We start from the raw sequence: 26323 nt of genomic DNA, 5'->3' as shown, positions 1-26323 counted from the left end.
GTAAATTCTCAATTGTCTTCTCCCTTTTCCCTTCTGATCAAACTGGAAAAACAAAACTGCTGAAATATAAAAGTTGATTCACTATTTTAACTTGTTATTAATTGACAGTGATATTGCTTTAAGTTTGTTGAGATAGATAAATGGGAGTTCTTTCAAAATGCTATCTTTTTTCAAGCTTTAAGCTCCAAACTACTAAGACTTCTGGGACACCGCCTGGGTAAAGTATCAAAAACTTTAAAGTGTTTTATGTCAGTTAGTGGGTAGGAGGAGTGTGGTGATATAGGGATTGTGTCAGGTCAGGGTATGTCTTAATAAAATAATCTAACAGCAACCAAAGATATAATCTTAGCAGCATAACAAAGATTTGGGAAGAAAGAAGTTTTTGGTGAAGAAATCAGGATTCAAAGCACATCTACCCCCATAGGCTAAGGAGCCATGACAGTAACTTGTGGATAAATCTTTGATTTAGCAGTATTTTTATGTCCAAAGGATTTTTCTTAACCTACACTTAGCTGCAAATGCCCCTCTAAGTGAGTGATTTTGTGGTTAATCAGTATCCACATTGTTGCTCAATTGTTTCAGTCCTGTACAACTCTTCATGATCCCATCTGGCATTTTCCTGGCAAAGATACTAGAAAAGTTTGCCATTTCCTTCTCTGGCTCATTTTATAGGTTAGGAAACTGAGGCAAAAAGGGTTAAGTGACTTGCCCAGGTTCACATAGGTAGTAAGTATCTGAGGCTACATTTGAATTCAAGAAAATCAGTCTTCCTGACTCCAGGCCAGGCACTCTCTCTACTGCACCACCTATCTGCCCAGTATCCACATTAAGAAAGATGGGAAAAAAGAGTACTCACGCTTTATGCTTATATATGCAAATGAGATTTGTTAGTGGATATTTTTGACTGTATATTGATGCATTGCTTGGCCATAGATGGAAGTTCTGAAAATCTTCGATCTATGCCAGACTCCCTCACAGGGAAGAGACAGCACCAGAGATATTTTCCAATTTTATCTTTTTATAAAAAAAGCTCCAATCTCTGATGTGTGTCAGCAAAGATTTCCTCAGTTTTCATCATTTGCCAGTGGTTCTATGGTAGTGATTGGTGGGGAAGCAAAGCATTATATGTTAATTCCATTCCCAGATCTATGTTGTGGGATCATTAAGCAATGTGATTGGTTGGCAAAGGAATGAAAGTTGACTTATAAAGCTGTTCTCATAGCTTTGGCTAGAGTATGAGAATTTTTTCCACAATTCAGGGGCCCACTCTTTGTACTGGTGGTCACTGGCTCATAAAGGAACTTACTGCAAAAAAAAAAGTGTTATTAAGTGTACTCCTAAACTGAATTTCTGACTTAAGTCTTAACTGCCCTGAGTCAGTCTCCAAATGCTAAAACATGCTATAGGTGCAGAAAATAGGTTAGTATTCACATTGGGCAGTTTATCCAGTGCTCCATATTGGGGTATATTAGATGGGCCACCAGGCTGTTACTAATATGTGTATTATTGCATGCACACATTTTCTAGTAAGCAATACCAATTTACATTCACAAAGGAAGGACAACACTTGCATAAAACCTAAATTGTAAACCATATGTACATAAGATAGAGATTTAAGATTTGCAAATCACTTTACAAATATCTCATTTTATGATCAACAACCCTGGGAGACAGGTACCATTATTATCCTCATTTTACAGATGAGGAAACTGGGGTGGACAGCAGTTAAGTGACTTGCCCAGGGTCACACAACTGGAACATATCCAACTCTGGATGTGAACTTGGTCTTTCTGATTCCAGGTCAAATGCTCTATCCACTGTACTACCTAACTGCCTCTACAGTATGGGAAGGGTCATAGCCTGAATGGAACAGGCATTTGGGAATGAATTTTGGCAGTCCTCCCTTTGCTGTCCTTGCGATGAATACTTAACATTGTTCAGTTTATGTGAGCGCACAATGATAATGACACCTACTGGAAGTTAATTTTGTGTACCCATTGGAATGAAATTATTAAAACATGGCCTATGGGGGCAATAACACCATTATCTCTTGTGCCTTTCTAAAGATCTCTTGGAGATACACTAATTTTAACCCTTTAAGAGTTTTCTGACCAAGAAAGATATTTCCTTTACAGTAATAAAAGCCACTGGTAAGCAGCAAAGGAAAATGGTTCATTTCATATTGAACCCTAACCCTAACTCTAACTCTGGCTTGACTCTAAAAATATTTAGGGTTAGGGTTAAATGTTTGATTGGGAAAGCAGGCCTATCCTACACAATTAGTGAAAAAGGAATCCTTTAGATAATGTATAGCCATCTTTTTTAGATGAAACATTAAGGCATCATTGGTCCTTACTGCACAAAGTTATATCAACCATTTTTTTAAAGAGGTATGCTCAGTGAAACAAGGGATGTGAATGAATGAACAGAACAAATTTAGATTACAGCTTTTTAGCAATCACTTTCCTGGGCTGCTTGGTGACCTGGCTCAGCCAAAAAGACCAACTTACCAATCCACTATCATGGCCCATGATGGTCTCCCATAGTGCCTCATCAGTTAAGCCCTTCTTGTCCTGGATGTCCATGAGCTGACTGACACTGCGATGCAGAGAACCCTGGGAGTAGGTACGACTAATCTGGCCTTGACCTGGGATGCGGAGGACAGACATGCTTCTGTTGCTCCGGATACTCATGGGAGTCCCTGTCCGGGGGATCTTCGTATCAGCCAATCCCTGTGAAGAAAGTTTCTATTAGTGATACCCTTAAAAAGAAAGCAGCCTCTAAGTATGCCCAGGATCATTTGTTGTTACATCTTGGAACCCTCCTAAAAGGTTTAGAAACTGTAATTCTACTTGCTGTCACTTTGCTTCCTACAGAGGTTAGATAACAAGCTAATGGCCACATTAGAAGCCTGATAAAAGTGTCATTAAGACCCCAGAACACTCATTAAGGGAAACTCTAGCTATTGTTCCCCACAGAGACAAAGGCTTGCTGCATTGCAGGTTTAACAAGGTGATCTCTTCATGCATGTCGCCATTGCCAGTTCCCTCTCTGCTTAGAACACTCTTCTCCTTGGGCTGCTAAAGTCCTTGGTGATGCCAAGGTTAACAGCGTTCTCCCATGCAGTTTCTGGGTGAGTTCAGTCTTTCCTTCAATTTGTATGAGACAAAAACTATCTTTCAGGTTCTAGGACCTATGTGTAAAACATGTTTCCTGTTCCATTTCCCTCTACTCTTTAATGACACAAGGCTCTGAAATAATGTCAGATCAGGTTTTATTTCTAAATAGGCAAAGTCTCTCTAGAATTGGGACCCAGAATGTATCTTGGAGATTCAACTGTACACTATTTTTATGGGATAAAATTCTTGGTTTGGATCAATCCACGGCCAGGCACTATCCTACCTGTCTAGTCTTCTTTTTTTTTTCTTTTTTGGAGGAGGGGAAGGCAGGGCAATTGAGGTTAAGTGACTTTCCCAAGGTCACACAGCTAGTTTTGTGTTAAGTGTCTGAGGCTGGATTTGAAATCAGGAACTCCTGACTCCAGGGCCAGTACTCTCTATTCACTGTACCACCTAGCCACCCCTAGTCTTCTTTCTTATTACTCTATCAATGAGTTTGCTCTTCCACCAAATTAGATTTCTCACTGTTTTCATCCTCACCTTAGCCCCCCAATACAAGCACATGCCCAGAGCCTTCAAATCTCCATATCTTTGTTTACAGCAAGGTTTTTAGTCAGGAAGAACTGAGTTCAAATCCAATCTTGGTTACTTACTAGCCATGTAACCCTGGGGAAGTAATTTAACCCCTGTCTCATTTTCTTCGTCTGTAAAATGGTGATAATAATAGTACTTATATCATAGGGTTGTTATAAGGACCAAAGGAACACCTAGCATGCTACCTGGTGCTTAATAAATGTTTATTTCCTTCCTTTTATCCTGTCATTTCTATCTTTTAAATTCCTATGCATCCTTTAAAAGCCTCAGTCAAACGCCATTTCCTTCTGGGAAGCCTTTCCTTATGATGTGGGTCCACAGTCATACCTCCTTCCCCACTTCTCACTAGCCCTCACATAGATTTTGTTTTATAAGTTCTTAACACACTCATCATATCATACTGCCTATTATAGTGACCTGTGCTGGTGTATTATCTTCCTATTTGACTGTAATGTCCTTTAAGATAGGTCCTATTTTTTTGAAACTGAATCTCCCCTCAGTGCCTAGCTCAGGGCTTTGTACACAGTAGGTATTTAACACCTTGGCTATGTGTGGTGGCAAATCCCTTAGGTTAGCTGTCAGAGAGTTTTAGTTACTCTTCACTGTGCAATTAACACACCATGCAAAAGAGTCATGCATACACACCATGGCAATTGTGAGGGCACAGCACACCGATACCTCAAAGTGCATGGTGTAGCTTTTGAGGGTGACATTGCTTGACACATCAGATATATCAGCAACCGAGTCAAACTGAGATTTAAAAATGTGGGGGGAATGTATTAATAATCTGTTTAAAAAGTGACATGATTACACACTACCCCAACCCCAACCCAACCCAACCCAACCCACCTCCCAGACTTTAATATTTCCCTGAAATGAATCTAAAAATACCCATGCGGGTCAACTGGAAGCCTTTTGTGATGAAAAACACGTGGCTCCTAGAGACTAATTGGTTGGTCTCGAAGGTGAGTTTCACTTGTATTATTTGTTCAGGATTTCAGAGAATGATCGTTCTAAATTCCGACCAGTAATTGTGCTCTGTGTAAAACCTGTACTTACAATTAGCTGTACCGTATGCTGTGTGACCTTGAAGCAGATAATAAAACACGAATGGTTCCCTCACTCTGGCACCTGTGAGTCTCTCTGCTCAAAAAGTGCTTAAACAGGGAGAAAGCAGGTGTTCCAAAGGCAGCTAACCTGATCTGGGACTGGGTCACCTGGGAAAGGGAAACATGGGACTTCATAAAGAGGTTAGGACAAAATACGGATATCAGGGGGTTTGAACTAAGGCATGGAGGGTGTGTTCATTTTAGTTGGGGGGTGGTGGTGGGGAGGAGTTTTTTTTTCTTATTAAAAAAATGTGTCATTTGGAGGAAACAGCTCAGGAGACAACACAAGACTAGACACAGAGTTGTGGATGCTACAAGTTTAAAGAATGGCCTCCCTCAAAACCAAAGAAAAATCAAATTGGTCAGTTGGATTGGTGGACAGAGGGCTTGTTTGCATCTTGGAGCTTAGCCTTTGCTTCAGGAAGGATCAGGACTAAGATGAACAAAGACACTTAAGAATTGATTCTAGGGGCGGCTAGGTGGCACAGTGAATAGAGCATTGGCCCTGGAGTCAGGAGGATCTGAGTTCAAATCAGGCCTCAGACACTTGACACAAAAACTAGCTGTGTGACCTTGGGCAAGTCGCTTAACCCCAACTGCCCTCCAAAAAGTAAAAATGAGATAAAATTAAAAAAGAGTTGGTTCCAATGGGCTGCCTTAGTCTGTGTGTTCAGTGAGCCATTAGGTTCACAAAGCCTTTGACAAGCCCTTCCAAGTTAGAAGCTCTCAGAGGAACTTTCATTTTATGAAAGCCATTTTGTTTAATTTAAAGTGATTTTTAAAAGGAGAGTGGTAGAAGGCAGATTTTATCAATTGTTTTGGTTATGTTATACCCCAAATTGGGTTCATGCTACACTGATTTGTACCCCAGTATCTTCTGGACTTATCTTAAAGCACAGGTTTGACAATGCTACCTTTTTCTCAAGAAGCTCAGCAGATCCCTATTACTTCTAAGGACATATACAAACTTTTTTTTTTAATTTAAAGCTCCAGCTTATCTTTCCAGATTGGCTGTACATTATTTCCCCCTTACATGCTCTCCATTCCAGACAAGTGACCTACATATTCTTCATATACAGCATTCTGTCTCCCACCTCTGTGCCTTTGCATAGGCTGTTCCCTTGTGCCCAGAATCTTCTCTCAAATTGCCACCTTGTAGAACCCTGAGCTCTTTTCACAGGGCTGGGATCCCTAGCTTGCTAAGGGCAATTCAGGCTCAGATGTCACCCCTTATATGAGGCCTTTTTTGATTCCCCCAGTTCTTAGTACTCTCTCTCTCTCACACAAATACCTTTATTTTATTTACTTATCTGATGTATTGTTTTTTACTAGAAGAATATAAACTCTTTGAAGACTTTCACTCTAAGCTCAACACTATACCTTGAATCTATATACAAGGTACTTAATAAAATGATTGTTGAATTGAATCGAATCTCCTGGTAAAGTCTATCTCCCAATCAGAACTACTAGTATTAGACATCTGGGTTACTTTCTGGCTATGGCTCCTGGAACGTGACCTGGGCCCTGTCACTACTTCCTTTAAGCCACTTATACCGCCATAGCTTAAATTCAGTATGTTGTCAATTGGGTGGAAAACTAAACTTTAGGATTAATTTCCCATCGAGTCATCATGGCTGGGTCCTTGCTGGGTCCTAAAGATGCCTCTCCTTTTGTCTTTTAGTTGATCCCATTCTCTATTTGTGAAATCCAGAGGTCTCACCATGAACTTTTGCCCTATCTTATCCAGGGATAGGTCTCTATGTCACTTCCTAGCTACCATGTTCAAATCAGGCCATCTGCACTCAGTCTATCACCTTCATATCTCTTCCCCTGAAACCAGGGACTCTGAACCTGGGACACCAGGCTCTCAGGCATGAGCTCTCACTTTGTTTTGCCTGGTGCCAGGCCTTCAAGTCACTTCCCCACAATCATTTTCAATATACAATTCCCTCTTCTTTTTCAAGTTCCTTTTATGTATTTTTCCCTTAATATATATTTTTTTGATAGTAGGAACTGTTTTGCTTGTTTGTATTGTGTCTCGGGCACATTGTATGTATGTATATATGTATGTGTATGATCTATCTTGATCTAGCTATCTTTTACCAGTCCCATTTCTGGGAGACTATCTCCATAGCTGATAGACATTCAGTTATATTTTTTGAAGACTATATTTTCAAAAATGTATGAAATAAAAAAAATAGATTACTTCTATCAATAGAGAACTGAGGGCATATTGTAACATGTGCATTTCTATATTTATACAGTAGGTATGTGGGCACACTTCCCAGATTCTGAGCTCCTGCTTCACTTTGGCATCCATCCCCTTTAGTTCTAGAGAGGTTTTCAGGAAAGTGATCATGTCAGAGATGTTGCTTTAAATGGCTAAAGCCATCAGCTGTGTGTTTAGCTTATACATTAACATAGAAGCAAAAGAAAATGAAAAAAAAGTTATAAATGTGGATATATATCTAGATCCATGATAAGACCTTCTATATCACTTTTTAGGAAAAGGAAGGTCTCACTGACAAAAATGAAAGACAAGGGGTACATTGGTATCTAAGATGTTTAAAAAAAATCCAATGTTTGGTAGAACCTCTATGGAGAGTTGATGGGAAAATATGGATAAGAACTGCACAAAATGAGAAGGCATTGAGGATAAACAGCTTTGGTGGAAAACCAAGTCAGCAAAATTATGTTTCTAAGAAAGCAGACATGTCCTTTCTAACATAAAGAGTCCAGAAGCCTCTGGATGTGATTTTTTACAAAGCAAACAACACTCATTCTCTACAGACTTCGTTTCAGGGCGGGGGGGGGGGGGAGCGCGGGATAGCAAACAATGATGTGGGATAGTCCATTTATTTAAAAATGACAGATTCAAAAGGAACACACCAAAACACTGAACACAGAGTTCATTCCAGGATGGCTCCCCACTCTCCCATCTATACCATTCCATTTGGATACTGGAAACAATCAGATAGGAGAAAATAGGACTTATGTCACCACCAGATATTATGTGAAAGTGTATGCTTTTGAATATACATCCTTCCAGGGAAGATTTCCAAACTCTGATACTTTGAAGAATCTGTGATTTCATTAGTGTGGATTCCACTGATTACTCCTCCACATCTCTTGCTACACAGTCTTTGTCCCTGTTTCTCTACATAGTCTTCATAAAGTTTCTATCCTGGTTGGGTATGATTGAGACAAGGTTTAGTTGCTATTGACAATTAAATTTAATCAAATGATTAGATCCCTCTTAAGATAAATGTGTTCTCAAATAGCACACCATGAGAGGGACTATGGCCATGCAATGCAAAATTATTCCTCCCTTCCTTATTTCTGTGCACTGGACAAATGGCCTCCATTTAAAAAAAAATGAAACTTCCATTTCGCCTCTTCAGACACTTACTTCTCTTCTTCTGTCTTCTTGAATCTCTGCCTAGCCATCAATTACCACAGGCACCATTTGAATCTCACACTACCCTTTCACATCCCATTCCTCTCAACCTCCCCAAAAACACTGGGTTTAAGACATTGATGTCACACATTGTTTTGACATTTGGTTTCACTGAAGAAAACTGTATGACTTAGCCTGGGCCTAATCTTCACACTGCTTATAGCATATATGAGGAAAATAAGGAATGAGAGAAGACTTAATGCATTGTTACTTATTCCTTTCTGGGTCTCCAGGACTTGGATGTAGAATCCATTCTTTGATTTGTCCCATAGATTCTTTTGTCTGCTATTGTAACTCAAGAGTAACGATACCTGAAACAGTCTCATATTTCAACGAATACACAGCTTGCTTCATATGCCTTGGAATGCCCAACTCTCAGCCAACACTGAACACCACAAACACCTAGCTCCATATTCCCTATATTTGGCTCCCATCTCAAAGGTCAAGGCATTTTGAACTATGTTCAATCAATTATATGGGGTCTCAGAATAAATTCATGAACTTTTTGAAAACTTCTGATTCTCAAGTTTGTCTCCACTCTTCCTCCATCTTTAGCCACACCTTTCACATCCTTGCCAGAGTTTAAACTTAGACCCCTAATGAATACATTTATGGACACAAGACTCTAGGAAACCTCATGACCCAGGCCAGATATATGATAGAAAAATATACAAGACCATATCCCAGTGGCACATACCATGTGGTTTTCACCAGGGGGGTAGACACTCAGTGGAGACATCCTCTTCTGAAGTGACACTAAGGGAGGTCTCTCTCTGATGTATGGCTCTTTGTGTATTTTTCTTTGTAGGATCAGAGACAGAAAGATAGCCAGGAGGATCAACCCCAGAGTTGCCATTAATATTATAAACCACAGCTCATTGTAGAACTCAGCATGCTTGCTCCCTGCTCCCATCTTCTCTCCAGGAGTTGTTAGTACTGGGCCTACAAAACCCAGAGAAGGAAAAGGGAAAACATTATTTCAAAAGGCAATTTAGTGATCTATTGTCCTGTTATTCTATAGTAAATTAGAAAGAAGTTGAGAGCCGTTTGTCACATTGTGCTTATTTGCACTTATGCTCAAGGTGGTATAATGGTTCAATATGTTAGTGGGCTGTAATAAAAAGCTTACTGCACTCTAGAGACCATGCTTACAGTCCTGGCATTGCTGTCTGGGCTGGAAATCACCACAGCATTGGCATATCCCAGGGAAAGGGAGGGAGGAGGGATGGAATTAAATAGGGGGTTATCAAAGTAACCTTGAGGATCGGCAATTTCAGAGCTTTGCAAGAGATGGAGAGACTGCCTCTCCTGCAGCAAGCACTTCTGGTTAAGAATCCTGCCACAAAGACAGGGCAGAAGATGTGAGCACTGGAAATTCAGGTGTACCACACTTTATACAGAAAACATACTCTAGGAAAGTGGTATGTAAACTGATTTCTGGTAAAGCAAATATCATTTCTCCCTTCCCCTTCACCCTCTACTCAGGGGTAGGCTGGTGCCAGTTCTTTCCAGCTCAAGAGGGCCAACTGCTAAATTTTCAAGGTTAGCATTTACACCTTGAACTCAGTAACTTCTACAAATCAGAACTTTATTTATTGTTTTGTTAATTGTCAAGACCTAATAAAGTGATAGAGAAAATATTGATAATGCAGGTTAAATTTAAAAGTATGGTGTGCATTTTTTTCTTTTTTTTGCTTTTTGGAGGGCAATTAGGGTTAAGTAACTTGCCCAAGGTCACACGGCTAGTTTGTGTGTGTATGTGTGTTAAGCATCTGAAGCAGGATCTGAACTCAGTCCTCCTGGCTGCAGGGCCAGTGCTCTACTCACTACACCACCTAGCCGCCCCCGACGCTGTGTGTTTTTGGAAAGTTGGCTGTTAAATATTTACCAGCATACCAATGTCCACTCTGTCCCATTATGAGACCTGCAGTGTAGTAATATAATAATAGGTAACATTTATATAGCACTTTAAAGTTTTTAAAATTATATACACACATAATACATACACACATATTCATATGTATATATATGATATATACACACATATGAATATGTGTGTATATAATATATGGACATATTCATATATGTATATATGCATATGTGTATGTGTAGGTATAGATACAGATAGATATATCTTTGTCCTCTGAGAGGTCGGTACTTTGGTCCTATTATGAAATCTACATTTTACAGATGAGGAAATCAAGTCTGAGGAAGATTAAATGACTTGCCCATTTTCAGTCATACAACTAGTAAGTGTTTTGAGTCAGGATTTGAACCCAGGATTTTCTGACTCCAAACACATGAGTCTATCCACTCTGCCATCTAGTTGCTCAGCATCATGACCATTGTGGCAGTTAAAATGGTCCAGACCTGAGTTCAAATCTGCCTCAGACACTTACTAACTGTATGATTCTGGGTGAGACATATAATCTTTGTCTGTTTCCTCAAGTGTAAATTGAGGATCATAACAGCACCTCTCTCCCGGGAGAGAGGTTGTTGTGAGGATCAATGAAATAATATTTGTAAAGTACTTAGTACAGTGCTTGGATAGTAGGTGCTTAATAAATGTTTGTTCCTTCCCTTGGATCAGCAATCAGAAATGACTGGGTCTGAATCTAGTCTCAGATACTTACTAGCCAAAAAACACTGGGCATATCACAACCTCTGTGAGTCCCACTTTCCTCACTTGTTAGTTGAAGATAAATGATACTCTCCAAGTTACTTCACTTCATAGGAACACAGGATTTTAGAGTTGGGAGGGGCTCCAGAAATCCTCTAGTGGGACTCAGCCCTGAAAAGGAATCCCCAGGAGAACATCCCTGACAAGGGCTCATTCACCTCCTGCTTTAAGCTCTCCAATGAGCAGGCAGTCGTTGTCTCTGCCTTTCAGGCCCATTGTACTTCAGGACAGTTCTGTCATGAGGGTTTTCTTAGCATTATCCATTATTCCTAGTCCTGCCCTCATACAGAACAAATCTCATCTAGCTTCCACGTGAAAGTCATTCAAATACTTGAACACAGATAGGATTATGGGACAGCTAGCTGGCATAGTAGATTGAGTACCAGGCCTGCAGTCAGGAAGACTCATTTTTCTCAGTTCAAATCTGGCCTCAGATACTTACTGGCTGTGTAATCCTGGGCAAATCACTTCACCATGTTTGCCTCAGTTTGCTTATCTGTAAAATGAGCTGGAGATGGAAATAGCAAACTACTCCATTATTTTTGCCAAGAAATCCCTAAAAGGGGTCACAAAGAGTTGAACATGACTAAATGACTAAACACCAACAGTTATGGCCCCGTGTCTTCTCTTTTTAATACCCAGTTCTTTCCAATGATCCTACTATGACATGCACTTAAGGCCCTTCACAATTTGAGTTTTCTCCCACAGGATGCTTTCCAGCTTATATATGTTCTGAAATTGTGGTGTACAAAACCAAACACAAAATTTCACTCAGTCTGATGAGGGTAGAGTAGAAAGGGGCTCTCACCCCCTCATTCCTAAAAGGTGTTCCTCTCTTAAAGCAATCCATTTGGAGAAACCCTTAAGTAAACCACATAACTAGCCTCACCTCACCCCATTTCTCCTGATGCTTGTGCCTTCCATCTGGAATAGCCCCTGGTTTACTGTTTGTTTTATCTTCTTTGTCCGTCATTGTTTCCATATTGTCTCCTCAACTTGATTTTTCATGGCTTATGTCTTCAGACTTCAGTTTCATTCCCTTCAGTGCCATATTCGATAACCAAGATGGGCTGAATGGGAATGGGCTGAATTTCAAGGATTGTCAACTATCGTTTGGCAGCACAGTCACTGCAGAGTGCGCTAACGCAGGGGAAAGTGTTAGAAGTGATTTAAAAATCCTTGTTGAAGTACCCCCTTAAGCAACAGAACCATAGCTTTTCAGCACAGGAAAAAAGCCTCAGAGATCTTCTACCAAATGGTTGAGAAAACTGTAGTTGCTGGACCAGCTTCATCCACAGCCCTGAGAAACTGCTATTTTTTGCAAGTAAATGCTCCTGGTCTACCATAGCCCTCGAAGACTGAAGGGCAGAGTAGTAACTTGGTTTGGTATAGACATTAATCAATCAGCAGACTTCACATAACGGTCAAGGTAGGAAGTTCTGGTGGTGCTCCATTGGTCTTTCTAGCTCTCATCTTAGCCCCAGAATAAACACTGGCATGGGATACTGTTGTTCAGTCAATCATGTGAACCCTGTATGGTGCTTTCTTGGTAAAGATACTGGAGTGGTTTGCCATATCCTTCACTCATTGCGACGTTGGATAGGATTTTCTTGGCAAAGATACTAAAGTGGCTTGCCATTTCCTTGTCCAGTGAATTAAGGCAAACAAGTTATGTGACTTGCTCAGGGTCATGCAGCTAGTAAGTATCTGAGACCAGATTTGAGTTCAGTTTTTTCCATCCAGGCTCAGCCCTCTATCCACTGTACCACCTGTTCTCAGCATGGGATACTAGGATCACAGATTCAGAACTAGACTGAAATTTGGAGGTCAGCTCATTTAATCCTCTCATTTTATTTAACAATCAGGCCCCTTCCTACCTTTCCAGTCTTCTTATACTTTACTCCTCCTTTTGCATTTTGTGATCCAGCAAAACCTGTCTTCCTTCTGCCAGTTCTCTCATCCTGGAGTCAGTGTCTTGATTCCATGATCCCGGAATGCTCTCTCTCTCTCTCTCTCTCTCTCTCTCTCTCTCTCTTTTGGTCTTTATTAATTTGTTTACTTTTAGTTTACAAGATTCATTACCACAATTCCTTTAGTTTCAAATTTTCTCTCCTTCCTCCCTCCCCTTCCCCATGGGGGCATACAATCAAGTATAGTATCTGCAAATACTTTCACATTAGGCATTAGTCAGGTTATAAAAAAGGATTGTAACAGATGGAATGAAGAATGGGAAAGAGGAAACAAAACCAAACAAGAAAACGAAAAAGGGCAGGTAGTTTGCTTCAGTCTGGGTTCAATCTCAGTTCTTTCTCTGGATGTAAACATCTCTCTCCATCATGAGTCTTTTGGAGTTGACTTATGACTCTGAATTGCTGAGAAGAGTCCAGTTTATCAAAGTTGGTCGTCACACATTCATTGTGTCTGTAATTGTGTACAAATTCCTCCTGGCTCTACTCTTCTCACTCAGCATCAGTTTGTATAAGCCTCTCCAGGTAAATCTGAAGTTCATCTGCTCCTTGTTTCTTATTGCACAATAGTATTCCATAACATGCATATACCACAACTTGTTTAGCCATTCCCCAATTGATGGGCACCCCCTTAATTTCCAATTCTTTGCTACAACAAAAAGAGCTGCTATAAGTGTTTTTGTACATATGGGTCTTTTTCCCACTTCTATGATCTCTTTGGGATACAACCCTAGAAGTGGTATTGCTGGGTCAAAGGGTATGAAATTATTTATAGCCCTTTGGGCATAATTCCAGATTGCTTTCCAGAATGGTTGGATCAGTTCACAACTCCACCAGCAATGCATTAGTGTTCCAATTTGTCCACATCCTCTCCAGCATTTGTCATTTTCCTGTTTTGTCATCTTAGCCAATCTGACTGGTAAGATGTGGTACCTCAAGAGTTGTTTTGATTTGCATTTCTCTAATCAATAGTTATTTAGAACATTTTTTCATATGCTTATAAATATCTTTAATTTCTTCCTCTGTAAACTACCTGTTCATATCCTTTGACCATTTATCAATTGGGGAATGACTTGTATTCTTATAAATTTGACTCACTTCTCTGTATATTTTAGAAATGAGTCCTTTATCAGTGACATAGGTAGTAAAAATTCTTTCCCAGTTTTCCACTTCCCTTTTAATCCTGGTTATATTGGTTTTGTTTGTACAGAAGCTTTTCAATTTAATATAATAAAAATAATCCATATTGCATTTTATAATGCCCTCTAATTCTTGTTTGGTCATAAAGTCTTCCCCTCTCCACAAATCTGACAGGAAAACTATTCCTTGCTTTCCCAGATTGCTTAGAGTATCAGCCTTTATACCTAGATCATGTACCCATTTAGACTTGATTTTAGTATATGGTGTTACATAATGGTCTATGCCCAGTTTCTGCCATACTATATTCCAGTTTTCCCAGCAGTTTTTGTCAAATAGTGAGTTCTTATCCCCCAAACTGGGATCTTTGGGTTTATCAAACAGTAGATTACTATAGTCATTGACTGCTGAGTTTCATGAACCCAATCTATTCCATCGATCCACTACTATATTCTTCAGCCAGTACCAAGTAGTTTTGATGACTGCTGCTTTATATTACAGATTAAAATCGGGTATAACTAGTCCACCATTCCTAGCATTTCTTTTCATTAATTCCCTTGATATTCTGGACCTTTTGTTCTTCCAAATGAATTTTGTTACTATTTTTTCTAGCTCTATAAGGTAGTTTTTTGGTAAACTGATTGGTATGGCACAAAATATATAATTCAATTTAGGTAAATTTGTCATTTTTATTATATTAGCTTGACCCAGCCATAAGCAATTGATGTCTTTCCAATTAGTCAGATCTAACTTTATTTGTGTGAAAAGTGTTTTGTAGTTGTGTTCATATAGGTCCTGGGTTTGTTTGGCAGATAGATGCCCAAATATTTTACAATGTCTGCAGTAACTTTAAATGGGTTTTCTCTTTCTATCTCTTGCAGTTGAATTTCATTAGAAACATATAGGAATGCCGAGGATTTATGTGGGTTTATTTTATATCCCGCAACTTTGCCAAATTTATTTATTGTCTCAAGTAGTTTTTTACTTGATTCTCTAGGATTCTCTAAGTATATCATCATATCATCTGCAAAGAGTGATAGCTTGGTCTCTTCTTTGTCTAATTTGATTCCTTTGATTTCTTTTTCTTCTCTAATTGCTACTAACATTCCTAGTACCAGATTGAATAAGAGGGGTGATAGTGGACATCCTTGTTTCACCCCTGATCTTATTGGAAATGCTTCTAGCTTCTCCCCATTACATATAATACTTGCTGATGACTTTAAATAGATGCTACCTATTATTTTAAGGAAGGCTCCATTTATTCCTATTCTTTCTAGTGTTTTTAATAGGAATGGAGGTTGTATTTTGTCAAAAGCCTTTTCTGCATCTACTGAGATAATGATGTGGTTTTTGCTAGATTTATTGTTGATATGATCAATTATACTGATGGTTTTCCTAATATTAAACCACCCTTACATTCCTGGAATAAATCCTACCTGATCAAAGTGTATTATTCTTGTGATAAGTTGCTGTAGTCTTTTTGCTAATATTTTATTTAAAATTTTTGCATCTATATTCATGAGGGAGATTGATCTATAATTTTCTTTCTCTGTTTTATCTCTTCCTGAGTTAGGTATCACTACTATATTTGTGTCATAAAAAGAATTTGGTAGGACTCTTTCTTCACTAATTTTCCTGAATAGTTTGTAGAGTATTGGAATCAATTGTTCTTTAAATGTTTGATAGAATTCACTAGTAAATCCATCTGGCCCTGGAGATTTTTTTCCTAGGGAGTTCACTGATGACTTGTTTGATTTCTTTTTCTGAGATGGGGTTATTTAAGTAATTTACTTCCTCTTCAGTTAATTTGGACAACCTATATTTTCATAAATATTCATCTATTTCACTAAGATTGTCAAATTTATGTGTATACAACTAGGCAAAATAATTCCTAATTATTGTTTTAATTTCTACTTCATTGGTGGTAGGTTCACCCTTTTCATTTTTGATACTCATAATTTGGTTTTCTTCTTTCTTTTTTTTATCATATTGACTAAGGGTCTATCAATTTTATTGGCTTTTTCATAAAACCAGCTCTTAGTTTTATTTATTAATTCAATAGTTTTCTTAATTTCAATTTTATTAATCTCTCCTTTGGTTTTCAGCATTTCTAATTTAGTATTTAATTGGGGATTTTCAATTCTTTTTTTTTCTAGCTTTTTCAATCACATGCCCAATTCATTTACCTCTCTTTTCTCTAATTTATTCATGTATGCCCTCAGGGATATAAAACTTCCCCTAAGAACTGCCTTTGCTGCATCTCACAAATTTTGGTATGTTGTCTCATTATTGTCATTCTCTTAAATGAAGTTACTGATTGTTTCTATGATTTCTTGTTTGATCCACTCATTCTTTAGGATTAAATTATTTAGTTTCCAATTAGTTTTTAGTCTGTCTTTCCATGGCCCTTTATTGCATATGATTTTTATTGCATCATGATCTGAGAATGATGTATTTATTATTTCTGCCTTTCTACACTGAATTGTAAGGTTTTTATGTCCTAGTACATGGTCCATTTTTGTGTATGTGCCATGTACTGCAGAGAAGAAAGTATATTCCTTTTTATCCCCATTCAGTTTTCTCCAGTGATCTATCATACCTGTGGTTAGTGGGATGACTTGACCCCTCATTGGTCAGGCCTTCTCCCGGCCTGCCCCTGCACACAGCACCATCACTTTCTTCCCCTGTCTCTTGGCTTCCCCAGCTTCTCAAAAGCCCGTTTCTGTAGGAGGCCTTTCCTAGTCCTCCTCCCTATTAATACCTTCCCTCTAAGATTAGCTTCTATGCACAGGACAGATACATATGTACATCTTGTATAAATATCATTTTTGTTGTTCCTGTTGTCTCTGCTAGCACTTTATACAGTGCCTGGGACAGAGTAGGCCCAGAGTTATTTATTGAATGACTATTTCCATTAAAATGTGAGTTCCCTGAGGAAAGGGACAATGTTTTGTTTAGGTTTTCTTCTTCCCTGGTGCTTAGCACAGGCCATGACATATGATAACTTAATAATTGCTTGTTCATTGGACTGATGAAGACCCAGAGGCCCAGGAAAGAGAAATTACTTGCCCAAGGTCACACAGGTAGTAAACAGCAGAGCCAGAATGCAAAATCAGACCTTACTATAAATCTAGAGCTCCTTCTACTACCCCATGAAGCCCATAGGAGGATTTTCAAAAATGTAGAAACCTGTAGAATGGGACATTCCTATAACCTGGAGAAGGAGAAATGCCTTAAAAGTTAAAAAAAAAAAAACCAACCCTAAGAATTGAAGTGATGGTGGCTAAAAGAAAAATAAAAGCCCTCTAGGTCCTTGAGATCATGCCTTATATTAATATGTTAAACAATATGGATTTATTCAACTCCTACTACCTGCCAGTCACACTATTGGAGGCCCTGGGGGTACAAGAACAAATAATGAACCAATCCCTACTCACAAGGTACTTACATTTTAATATAGGAGAAAATAAGCATTTATAGAAGTATCTGTACTTATATAAGCACATATATGTAAATAAATATAAGTATATAAATATAATTACTTCAAATAAAAATAATTATTGTTTGTTTGTTGCTTTTTTTGAAGGGGGGAATGCAGGGCAATTGGGGTTAAATGACTTGCCCAAGGTCACACCCCTGGTAAGTGTTAAGTGTCTGAGGCAGAATTTGAACCCAGGTCCTCTTGACTCTAGGGCCCATGCTCTATTCACTGTGCCACCTAACCACTCCCAAAATAATTATTAATAGCTAACATTTATACAGTAATTTCAGTTTTGCAAAGTATTTTATATTTATCTCATAGGACAATATGAGATAATAAACAGAACCCTCTGGGGTAGATCTTATTATTCTCATTTTACAGATCAGGAAGCTGGAGCTGATAAAGGTCACACAATAAGGAAGTCATTGAGACATCATCTGAATTCAGTTGAATTCTAGTTTGAAAGATCAGTAGCAATATGAACCCCTAGGGTTCCATGGAGCCATATGTCTACCAGGTACTGTCATGTGTTTTCTCATATCTATAGATCCTAGTAGTACAAATTTTATCATGTGAAGGGCTGTGAATTTTCCTTTTTTACAGGAGGTCCTCATTCCTGAAGAGGTCAGGATTCTCTGCCTTCTAGCCTATGGCATAGTCATGGGCACATTGTGGACACCAATAAATACTGACAGATAGATTTGAACAAACTCTCTGCATATGGCCTCCTCTGTGGTGCTGGGCAGTGGCATTAGTGACCTGTGCCTGATGGCTACACTGGCTGAGGAAGGCTCATGGGAGTGGCAGAGCCATATGCCTCAGGGAATCCTCAAAGGGGAAAATACTCTCAGAAAAGTCAGAGGGAAATGAAGCCTTAAATTACTTTCTTGCCTAGAGGCCTCCTCCTGGCAAGGGGGAAAGAGTCTGGGTAGGACAGTCTAAAAGCTATTACACAAATCAGAAATCCAAGAAAATGAGATGGGCAGCCTATCTCACAATTCCTCCTTCTCTTTGCCTGCCTCTTTGCCATTCTAAGAACCTCCATCTGGAGCCTTTCTCTCCTGATTGGTGACTGCCTCCCCAGGTCCACCATTTTAAAGAGAACCTTAGCCATGCTTTGCCTCACTCATGAAACTCTAAACAGGGATGGGGAACCTGCAACCTCAAGGCCACATGTGAACTTCTAGGTCCTTGGGTGTGGTCTTTTGACTGAGTCCAAGTTTTACAGAACAAATCCTTTAATTAGGGGATTTGTTCTATGAAGTTTGGATTCAATCAAAGGGCCACACTTGAGGACCTAGAGGGCCACATGTGGCCTCAAGGTCTCAGGTTCACCACCCCTGCATCAAAGATAGACTCTTCTACCTATTCTGGCACATTGCCTCCAGCTTAGACCCTTCTTCCTCTTTGATGTTTTCTAGTTTCTCTCTATATGCTGCCATCCCTTATTAGAATGGAAGTTCCTTGAGGTACCCTTTTGCTTACTTTTATTTCAGTTAGCCAGTCAGCAAGTATTTATTAAGTGCTTACTGTGTGCCAAGAACCATGCTATGTATAGGGAATACAAGTAAAAAGACAGCCTCTGCTCTCAAGAAAGTCATCTACTATGGAGGTAAAAGGGAGCTGGAAAGAAGGCAGGGAGGGGGCACAGTACCCATTCACTGCGATGGTTATAAAGTTCAAAGACCCAGATACAGAGCTGGGAGAGTAACAAAGAATCAGAGGAATGAATCTATATTCATATCCCCAGTGTTTAGCAAACAGAAAGTGATTAATAAATGCCTACTGTAGCTGTAGGTCTATATCATAGGTTTGGACCCAGCCCATAGCTTGAGGCTCAGCATCCCATTTCCCCCACAAAATTCCCATTTGTAAAGTTGTGGGCCTGGGGCACCTTTGGCCATATTTGTAGCTCTGTGTTGGAGCTCTGACTTTGAATTCAAAGACTAGGGGATGGTCACAGTCGTGATATTGCTATTGCTTTTGTTCCTTTTCCAGGTCTTACCACTACTTCACAGTTCTCTCTTTAAATATAAAAGTCTTATTCCCACCAAAGTGTAAGTTCCTTGTGGGCATAGACTAGGTCTTATACTTCTTTGTGTCTTTCAGTAATGTCTTGTATACAGTAGGAGTCCATACATATCTCCTGATTGAGAGGCGAATTTGGATACAATGAGCAGACACTGTAAGACAGAGTACAAGTCTATATTTACCATGTCCTGTTGAGGTATCATACTGGATCAAAGGTGTCTTAACACTTCCTTCATCTGTAGTGCAAGTCACCTGAAACAAAAAAGCTAAAGAAAAAGGAGAAAAAGAGAAAGCATCAGAACTCTTTGGTGATATTGGGTGATAAAAGGGCAATTTTATAAGGAGTCATGAAAAAGCTCAAACACTGGGCATGACTCTAAAGCCCTTTCTTGTATTTGAGAGGATTCTAACGTATCCAAAGATAAGAGTTTGTAGAAATTAAGTCATACCTATGATGATCTTATGGTTTTTGTTTTGTTTTGTTTTTTCTTAAAGTGATGAGTTAAACGAGGCTAGAGGTACAACAACATCAGAAGAGAAGCAAAGACTATAGCAGAGATCGTATTTTTTTACTTCATTGGTATAGTAACCTTCTGGGGAAAGCCTTCCTCTATCAGTGAAGATTGGTGGCTTCTCTGCAACTTAGAGTCTTAGAGAATTGTCTCAGGTCTTGAGAAGTTAGGTGATTTTTCCATGGTTACACAGCTAGTACACATCAAAGGCAGGGCTTAAACCCAGACCTTTTGCTCTCTTAAGTCAGATCTCTATCCACTATACTATGACGCTTTTTTCTGCTCTCTACAGAGTTATAAAAATAAAGCTGTTCAAAATTTGTATGTGTAGATTTCACTACATAATATAGAATATTAAAACAGACTACAGTGATGGATAGAGCATAGGAATTGGAGTCGGGAAGACTTGAGTTCAAATCCTTCCTCTGATACTTACTAGCCATTTGACCCTAAACACATCACTTAACTTCTATTGGCCTCAATTTCCCCATCTGTAATATGTGAAAATAATATCCCTTATGTCACAAGACTGTAAGGATCAAAAGGGATAACATATGTAAAATGCTTTGGAAAAATTAAAGTGCCATATAAATACTAGTTAATATCATAGTCATCATCAATTTTAGAGCTCAAGAGTTCCTTAAAAACCATCAGTTCATCAATGTGAGATCTATATTCTAATATCTGAAGGGTTCTTGTGTGGAAGGGATTAGACTTATTTTACTTAACCCCAGAGGGCCAAAGTAGAAGGACAGGAGCAAACAAGCATTTATTAAACACCTATAAGATACAAGGCACTGTGCTAAGCACTTTACAAATAATTATCTCACTTTATCTTCATAACTCTGGGATGTAGATACTATTATTCTCCCTATTTTATAATTGAGGAAACTGAGGCAAACAAAGGTTAAATGGCTTGTCCAGGTTCACAGAGTAGGTTTCTGAGATCAGAAGGTCACCGCTGCTAGACTGAGAAGCTTATAAAGCCTAAGAAGAGATCTCTATAAGAACTGAGAAAGAAGAAATGAAAACCAACTTCTATCTGCTGTCCTGGGTATGTAGAGGCTGGTATCCAAACCGCTGTAGAGTCGTTGGCCTCCATCTGTCAATACATACTCCTTCAGCTTGCCATTCAGCAGGAAAGTGCCACTCCAGTTGATGTACACCACAGATAAATTGCTGGCCACAGAAAATGGTGCTCTGTACTGAGGGGCTGCCAGGAGAAAGTGACATGTTGAAATGCCAGGCACCCCACTGCAAGGTTTTTGAAAGCAGGCAAGTGACTGATGTTGTCAAGGAGAGCACCCTCCAGTAGATCATGGTAAAGAATGGGCTTTAGGGTGAAGAGAAGCCCAGAGGGAATATGGAGAAAGTGCTTTCTAAGCAACTCTGCACCTGCTTCCAAAATCGATGCTGAGTGGTGTTTTATGAAATAAAACCATTAACATACAATGGTTCTGCTCAGCAACATAACCCTGGGAGCTCATATTTTGTTGCATTTTCCTTCTTTTAACAGGTAAAGTATCCTTAACACTATTAACTACAGTAGATAGCTATTTTTCATATCAGATCAATATTTATTGCAACGAAGCCCCAAGGACTAGATGAAGTTAATATATTTTTTTCCCTCCAAACCAAACTGCTTAGAACAGTGAATTATGTCCTTTTGGTACCCATTCATTTTTAAAGCTTTTTCTTGAACCATTAGTTTGTTTTCAAAGATAGTTAAAAAGCCTTGCAAACAGCAATTCCAGTATCATAACTCATTGCCCTGACTAATCAATCAATAGCGTAGTACATTAGTATATAATCAAGCTCAGGTCTCCTAAATACTACATCAGAGATAGGAGAGACTCTGAATGTTACACACACACACACACACACACACACACACAACACACACACACATATGGGTTTGCCATTGTTCATCATCATATGAAAGCAGAAAAATGTCTAGAGAGCTTTGGTCTGGCTTTTAATAAATGTCCTCAAACAATTCAAGGGGGAGTTTTGTAGGTATCAAGGAACCTGGAGAGATTCCAACTAGTCATCTTGTTCCAAAGGGAGAACAATCTATTGGGAATCCCAAAGAACTGCCTGCAGATGGAATTGGTTTCTAGGGAATGAAACACTGACCGGGCTATAGAAACTTTTCTCTTTTTTTCCCCTCTTCCTTTTCCTCCCCTTCCTTTTCCTTTTCCATTCCTTTCCTTCCCTTCTTCTTTCCTTCCTCTTCATTCATTCTTTCAAAAATTGGCTCATCTATTGTTTTCACTGAAAAATACAATGGAATAAAAGATTCACTGTGCAAGTGTTACTGGTAAGTAACCTGTGACTAAAGAATGATCTGCTTCTCTGCTTCCTATAATAGATCATGTCTCCATAACATTTTGTATTTACAAAGTATTTTAGAAGCCTCATCCAATTTGATCTTTGCAGTAATCCTGTGACCTTTTCAATCATGACCCAGAAACCTCTTCACCTTGGAGAATCATTCCAGCCCTGCAGTTTGTACATTGGAAGTACCCTCATTCCTTTGGCAGCTTTTTCCTCTGATTTGGATGGCTCCTCCCAGAACCTCCATTTAAGGAGGACACCTAAGAGAGGCATTTCTCCTGTCTCTTCAGACTGCACTCTGGACTTTCTCTACCATGTCCTCTGCCCCATCTCCCTCTATTAGAATGTAAATTCCTTGAGGGCAGGGACTGTCTCTCTGTCTGTATTTGTATTCCCAGCATTTAGCATGGTGCCCAGCATATAGTAATATGCTTAATAAATGCTTGTTGATTGCTGAGGTCAGTACTTTGAATATGTTTATCCCTAGTACATGGATGAGGATCCTCAGGCTTAGAGAAGTTTTAGTGACTTGATGACAGTCACATAGCTAATTTGTGGTGGTACTAGGGGTTAGTACCCTTTCTCCTAGGCCACATTGTCTCTGTGAAAGCTAGCAAGATATTTGCATGAGAATGTTGGTCACTGTGCACAAACACCATCAATTTTACCACCAGAGTCCTCATTTGGATGTCTCATCATGACCTGGAAGTGATGTTGGGTCTTTGGACTAGCCAGTCTATAAGTACTTATGAGGTGTTTACTATATGCCAGACACTGTACTAAGAACCGAAAATACTGATAATCATTAAATATCATATTTTTGACCAAAGTCTGAATTAATCAAATAGACTGCTTTGCCTTACTTTAAAAAAAAAATGCCTTTTTCTGTGTCAGCAACTCCAGAAATCATATAAGATTGAAAGTGGGGTTTCCCCTTATCTTGGGACATACTCCTTGTGGGAGGAGCCAAACGGACCCAACAACTTCTTTGTTCTCTGAATAAACTCAGAGAATATCTCTTCCCCCAGACAGGGCTAACTTGGGAGCACTCTTTCTTCTAAGAATAAGACTCTAAACCTAAGATATTCTCTTGAAAAATGGGACCTTTTCTTATCTAAATATTTTGTGGGGCATGTATTATGTTATGGCATGTTAATCATAAAGAAAACACAGATGTTTTAGGTTAACATCTTGTCAATTCCTTGTAATCATAAATTTTACCCTGAATTGGGTAAATTACAGCTCTAAAATGTATTTAAGTCTCTCTGTTCATCAGTTAGAAATTAACTAACTCCTTGTACAAATTTGCTAGTCTTAAGGGAATAAATGCTGAAACTGTATATTACTATTTGTTTGTCTCCTTTAACCAAACTTTTAAAAGGTTGACAGTACAAAGAAAGGTCAAAACATAGTTCTTGCCCTCATGGAACTCACATTCTAATAATAGGTGTTGGGGTTAACATGCAAATAATATAAAACAAATAGAGAGTAAATGGGCTGGGAATCTCAGAGGGGAGTTACTTGCAGTAGGAAGAAATGGGAAAGGCTCATTCAAGAGGTAGGATTTGATCTGAGTCAAAAAAAAAAAAGACAAGTGATAGAGTTGAGGAGGGAGAACATTCCCAGCAAATACAGACTCTGGAATTGCCTAAAAAGGTTTTATGTATAAGGCCAGAAATAAAACATTGTCCAAGGACCAACTTCTCAAAATTCTGACTAGAATTTTGACCTAAAACTATGACCTAAAAGTTGGCAAACAGAAGATGTTTTTTTTTGGGGGGGGGGGGGATTTTTTTGTCCAGAATAACTAAAGAAGCCAAATTCTTTGGTGTGGAAGGGTTTGAATCTATGATAAGAGAGGGAATGCCAAGTCTTTTGATGTTTTGAAGTATTAAAAGCCCCATTACAACCTTTTAAAATTTAAAATGTTTTCACTAATTTTAATTTTTATAGCTTGGACCTTGAATGAAGGGCTATATCTATGGCCTCATTTGGTTATATATATATACATATATATATATATATATATATATATATGTTTTTGTCCTAATATTTCCCAGTATCACACAAATGAGAGGCAGTTCTGGGTAATGGGTAGAGCTTGAGAACTGACCTTGGCATCAAGAAGACCTTGATTTAACTAATAGAAAGTCTATGTGTCCATGGGTACACGTGCAAATTACCAAACCTCTCAGGGCTTTCAGCAACTCTCTATGGAAATGAGTCATGAAGAGCTCTCCCCTGCATTGGTGAAAAGATATTCTATTGTAGGCATTCCTAACACTGTTGAAATCACAGATCTCAGACCTTCTTTCAACCTTTTCCCTATAAAATTCCTCCAAAACCAACAATTATTCAAACAAATTGTGTATAGTCTAAAGAAAAGAATAGAATTATTATTTGGTTTATAGGTTTAGAGGATCAGCCACCAGAGAAAGAACAATTGAACTATAACCAAAAGAGCCAAAAAAGAAATCTGCCCCCAGATTTCTCCCCTCTCCAACCAAAAGTTATTAGAGAGGAATGTAAACTTGGGATTGTCCAGATGTAGACTCCTCTTTGTTTGACTTTTTAACTGCCTTCTTCCAGAATCCTTTGTTTCCTGAATAAAAGGTTTGATGGGGAAGGAGGATTTAAAAAAAAAAAAGAGAGAGATTAACCAGGGATCTGACACCTGTTACAACTCCACTTCTGGCTAATTTCTATAGAAAGGACAACTAACAAATTAACTAAAAAGGTACTTTAATAATTTGATTATCTCTTAACCTAGCCTAGCCCAGCATTGTTTTTGGACCAGGCAATCTATAAGTACTTATGAAGTGTTTACTATATGCCAGATACTGTACTAAGTAGCCCATGGTTACATCCCCCCCCACCTTGATCCCACTCTTTTTTTTTTAAAGCAATCAGGGTTAAGTAACTTGCTCAAGGTTACATGGCCAGTTATTTCTGGGTGTGGTGCTAAGTATCTGAGCCTGGATTTGATCCCCAGGTGTGATCGTAATGGAATAACCCTGTATTGGCTTGGTTTTCAAATTGATTGTGTTAAAACCCAGAGCTTGTTAATCCCACCTGTGGGATGGACTTGTTGACGTGGAAAGAGAGACACGAACTGGGAGGAGCTGGTGATGTAGATTTGGAGAGACAAGAGAGAGGCAGAAGAACTTTTTGGAAGCAGCACCCTCATGGAGGCAGAGAGAGACTGAGAGTATTGCTGAGGGCCACTTTGAATTGCCCTGGACTTTTGAAACCTGCCCCCAGAGCTGCCAAGGACTGAGGAGACATGGCTGTTTTGCTGGCATTTTGTCTGTCTGTTTTGATGTTGTTTTGCCAGATTTGTCCATTGGTGAAAGACAGTCCTGTTGTTGAAGAAGTCCTGGAACCTGGCTGTTGGTTAAGAGCTCCTGAGACTGTCCTGCAGACAGAGAGTGAATACTGTCCACTGGTGAAGGACAGTGCTGTTGTTGCAGGGGTCTGGAGACTGTCCTGCAGACAGAGAGTGAATACTGTCCACTGGTGAAGGACAGTGCTGTTGTTGCAGGGGTCTGGGAACCTTGCTGTTGGTTCAGAAGCCCTGAAGAAGGATTTTCTTGTTGTATGTTTACAGAAATCCTGGGAGAGGGTTTTGCTAATGTTTTCAGGGGTTCTAGGACTGTTCTGCAGACAGAGGATGAATTAATGAAGAGACTGGCAATGTATCTTGTGGCCTTGCTAAGCCTTGTCTCCCCAGGAACTAAGATTGCTGAGAACTTGCCTCATGTCAAGATGAAGAAAAGACCTCCATTTGGGTATTAAGTGCTGTGCTTAAACTTGTTGTAACTCTGGGGTAGATTCAATTGTGATCCAGGGGTGGGGAACTTTTGACCTTTTTGTGTTCTATGGTTGAACAAATGAATGTA

At 39.1% G+C, this 26323-nt stretch overlaps 1 protein-coding gene across 1 annotated transcript in view; it reads right to left on the bottom strand.

Moving 5' to 3' along the window:
• Positions 1-26323, bottom strand: part of USH2A (usherin) — a 1033591-nt gene that overhangs the window by 3645 nt on the left and 1003623 nt on the right. The window contains exons 68-71 of the mRNA XM_069066041.1: positions 21124-21300; positions 19758-19841; positions 8977-9221; positions 2511-2732 (exon numbers count right to left, since the gene is read on the bottom strand). Of these exons, the coding sequence (XP_068922142.1) occupies positions 2511-2732; positions 8977-9221; positions 19758-19841; positions 21124-21300 (728 nt within the window). The remainder of the gene's footprint in view (positions 1-2510; positions 2733-8976; positions 9222-19757; positions 19842-21123; positions 21301-26323) is intronic.

Source organism: Petaurus breviceps, unplaced genomic scaffold, assembly GCF_028583685.1.
Source record: "Petaurus breviceps papuanus isolate PSGF00001 unplaced genomic scaffold, PetGlider_PUasm1.0 90702, whole genome shotgun sequence".
In the NCBI taxonomy this organism is placed as follows: Eukaryota; Metazoa; Chordata; class Mammalia; order Diprotodontia; family Petauridae; genus Petaurus; species Petaurus breviceps.
The sequence above is the reverse complement of the archived record's forward strand: the minus strand, read 5'-3'. Positions and strand labels throughout refer to the sequence as shown.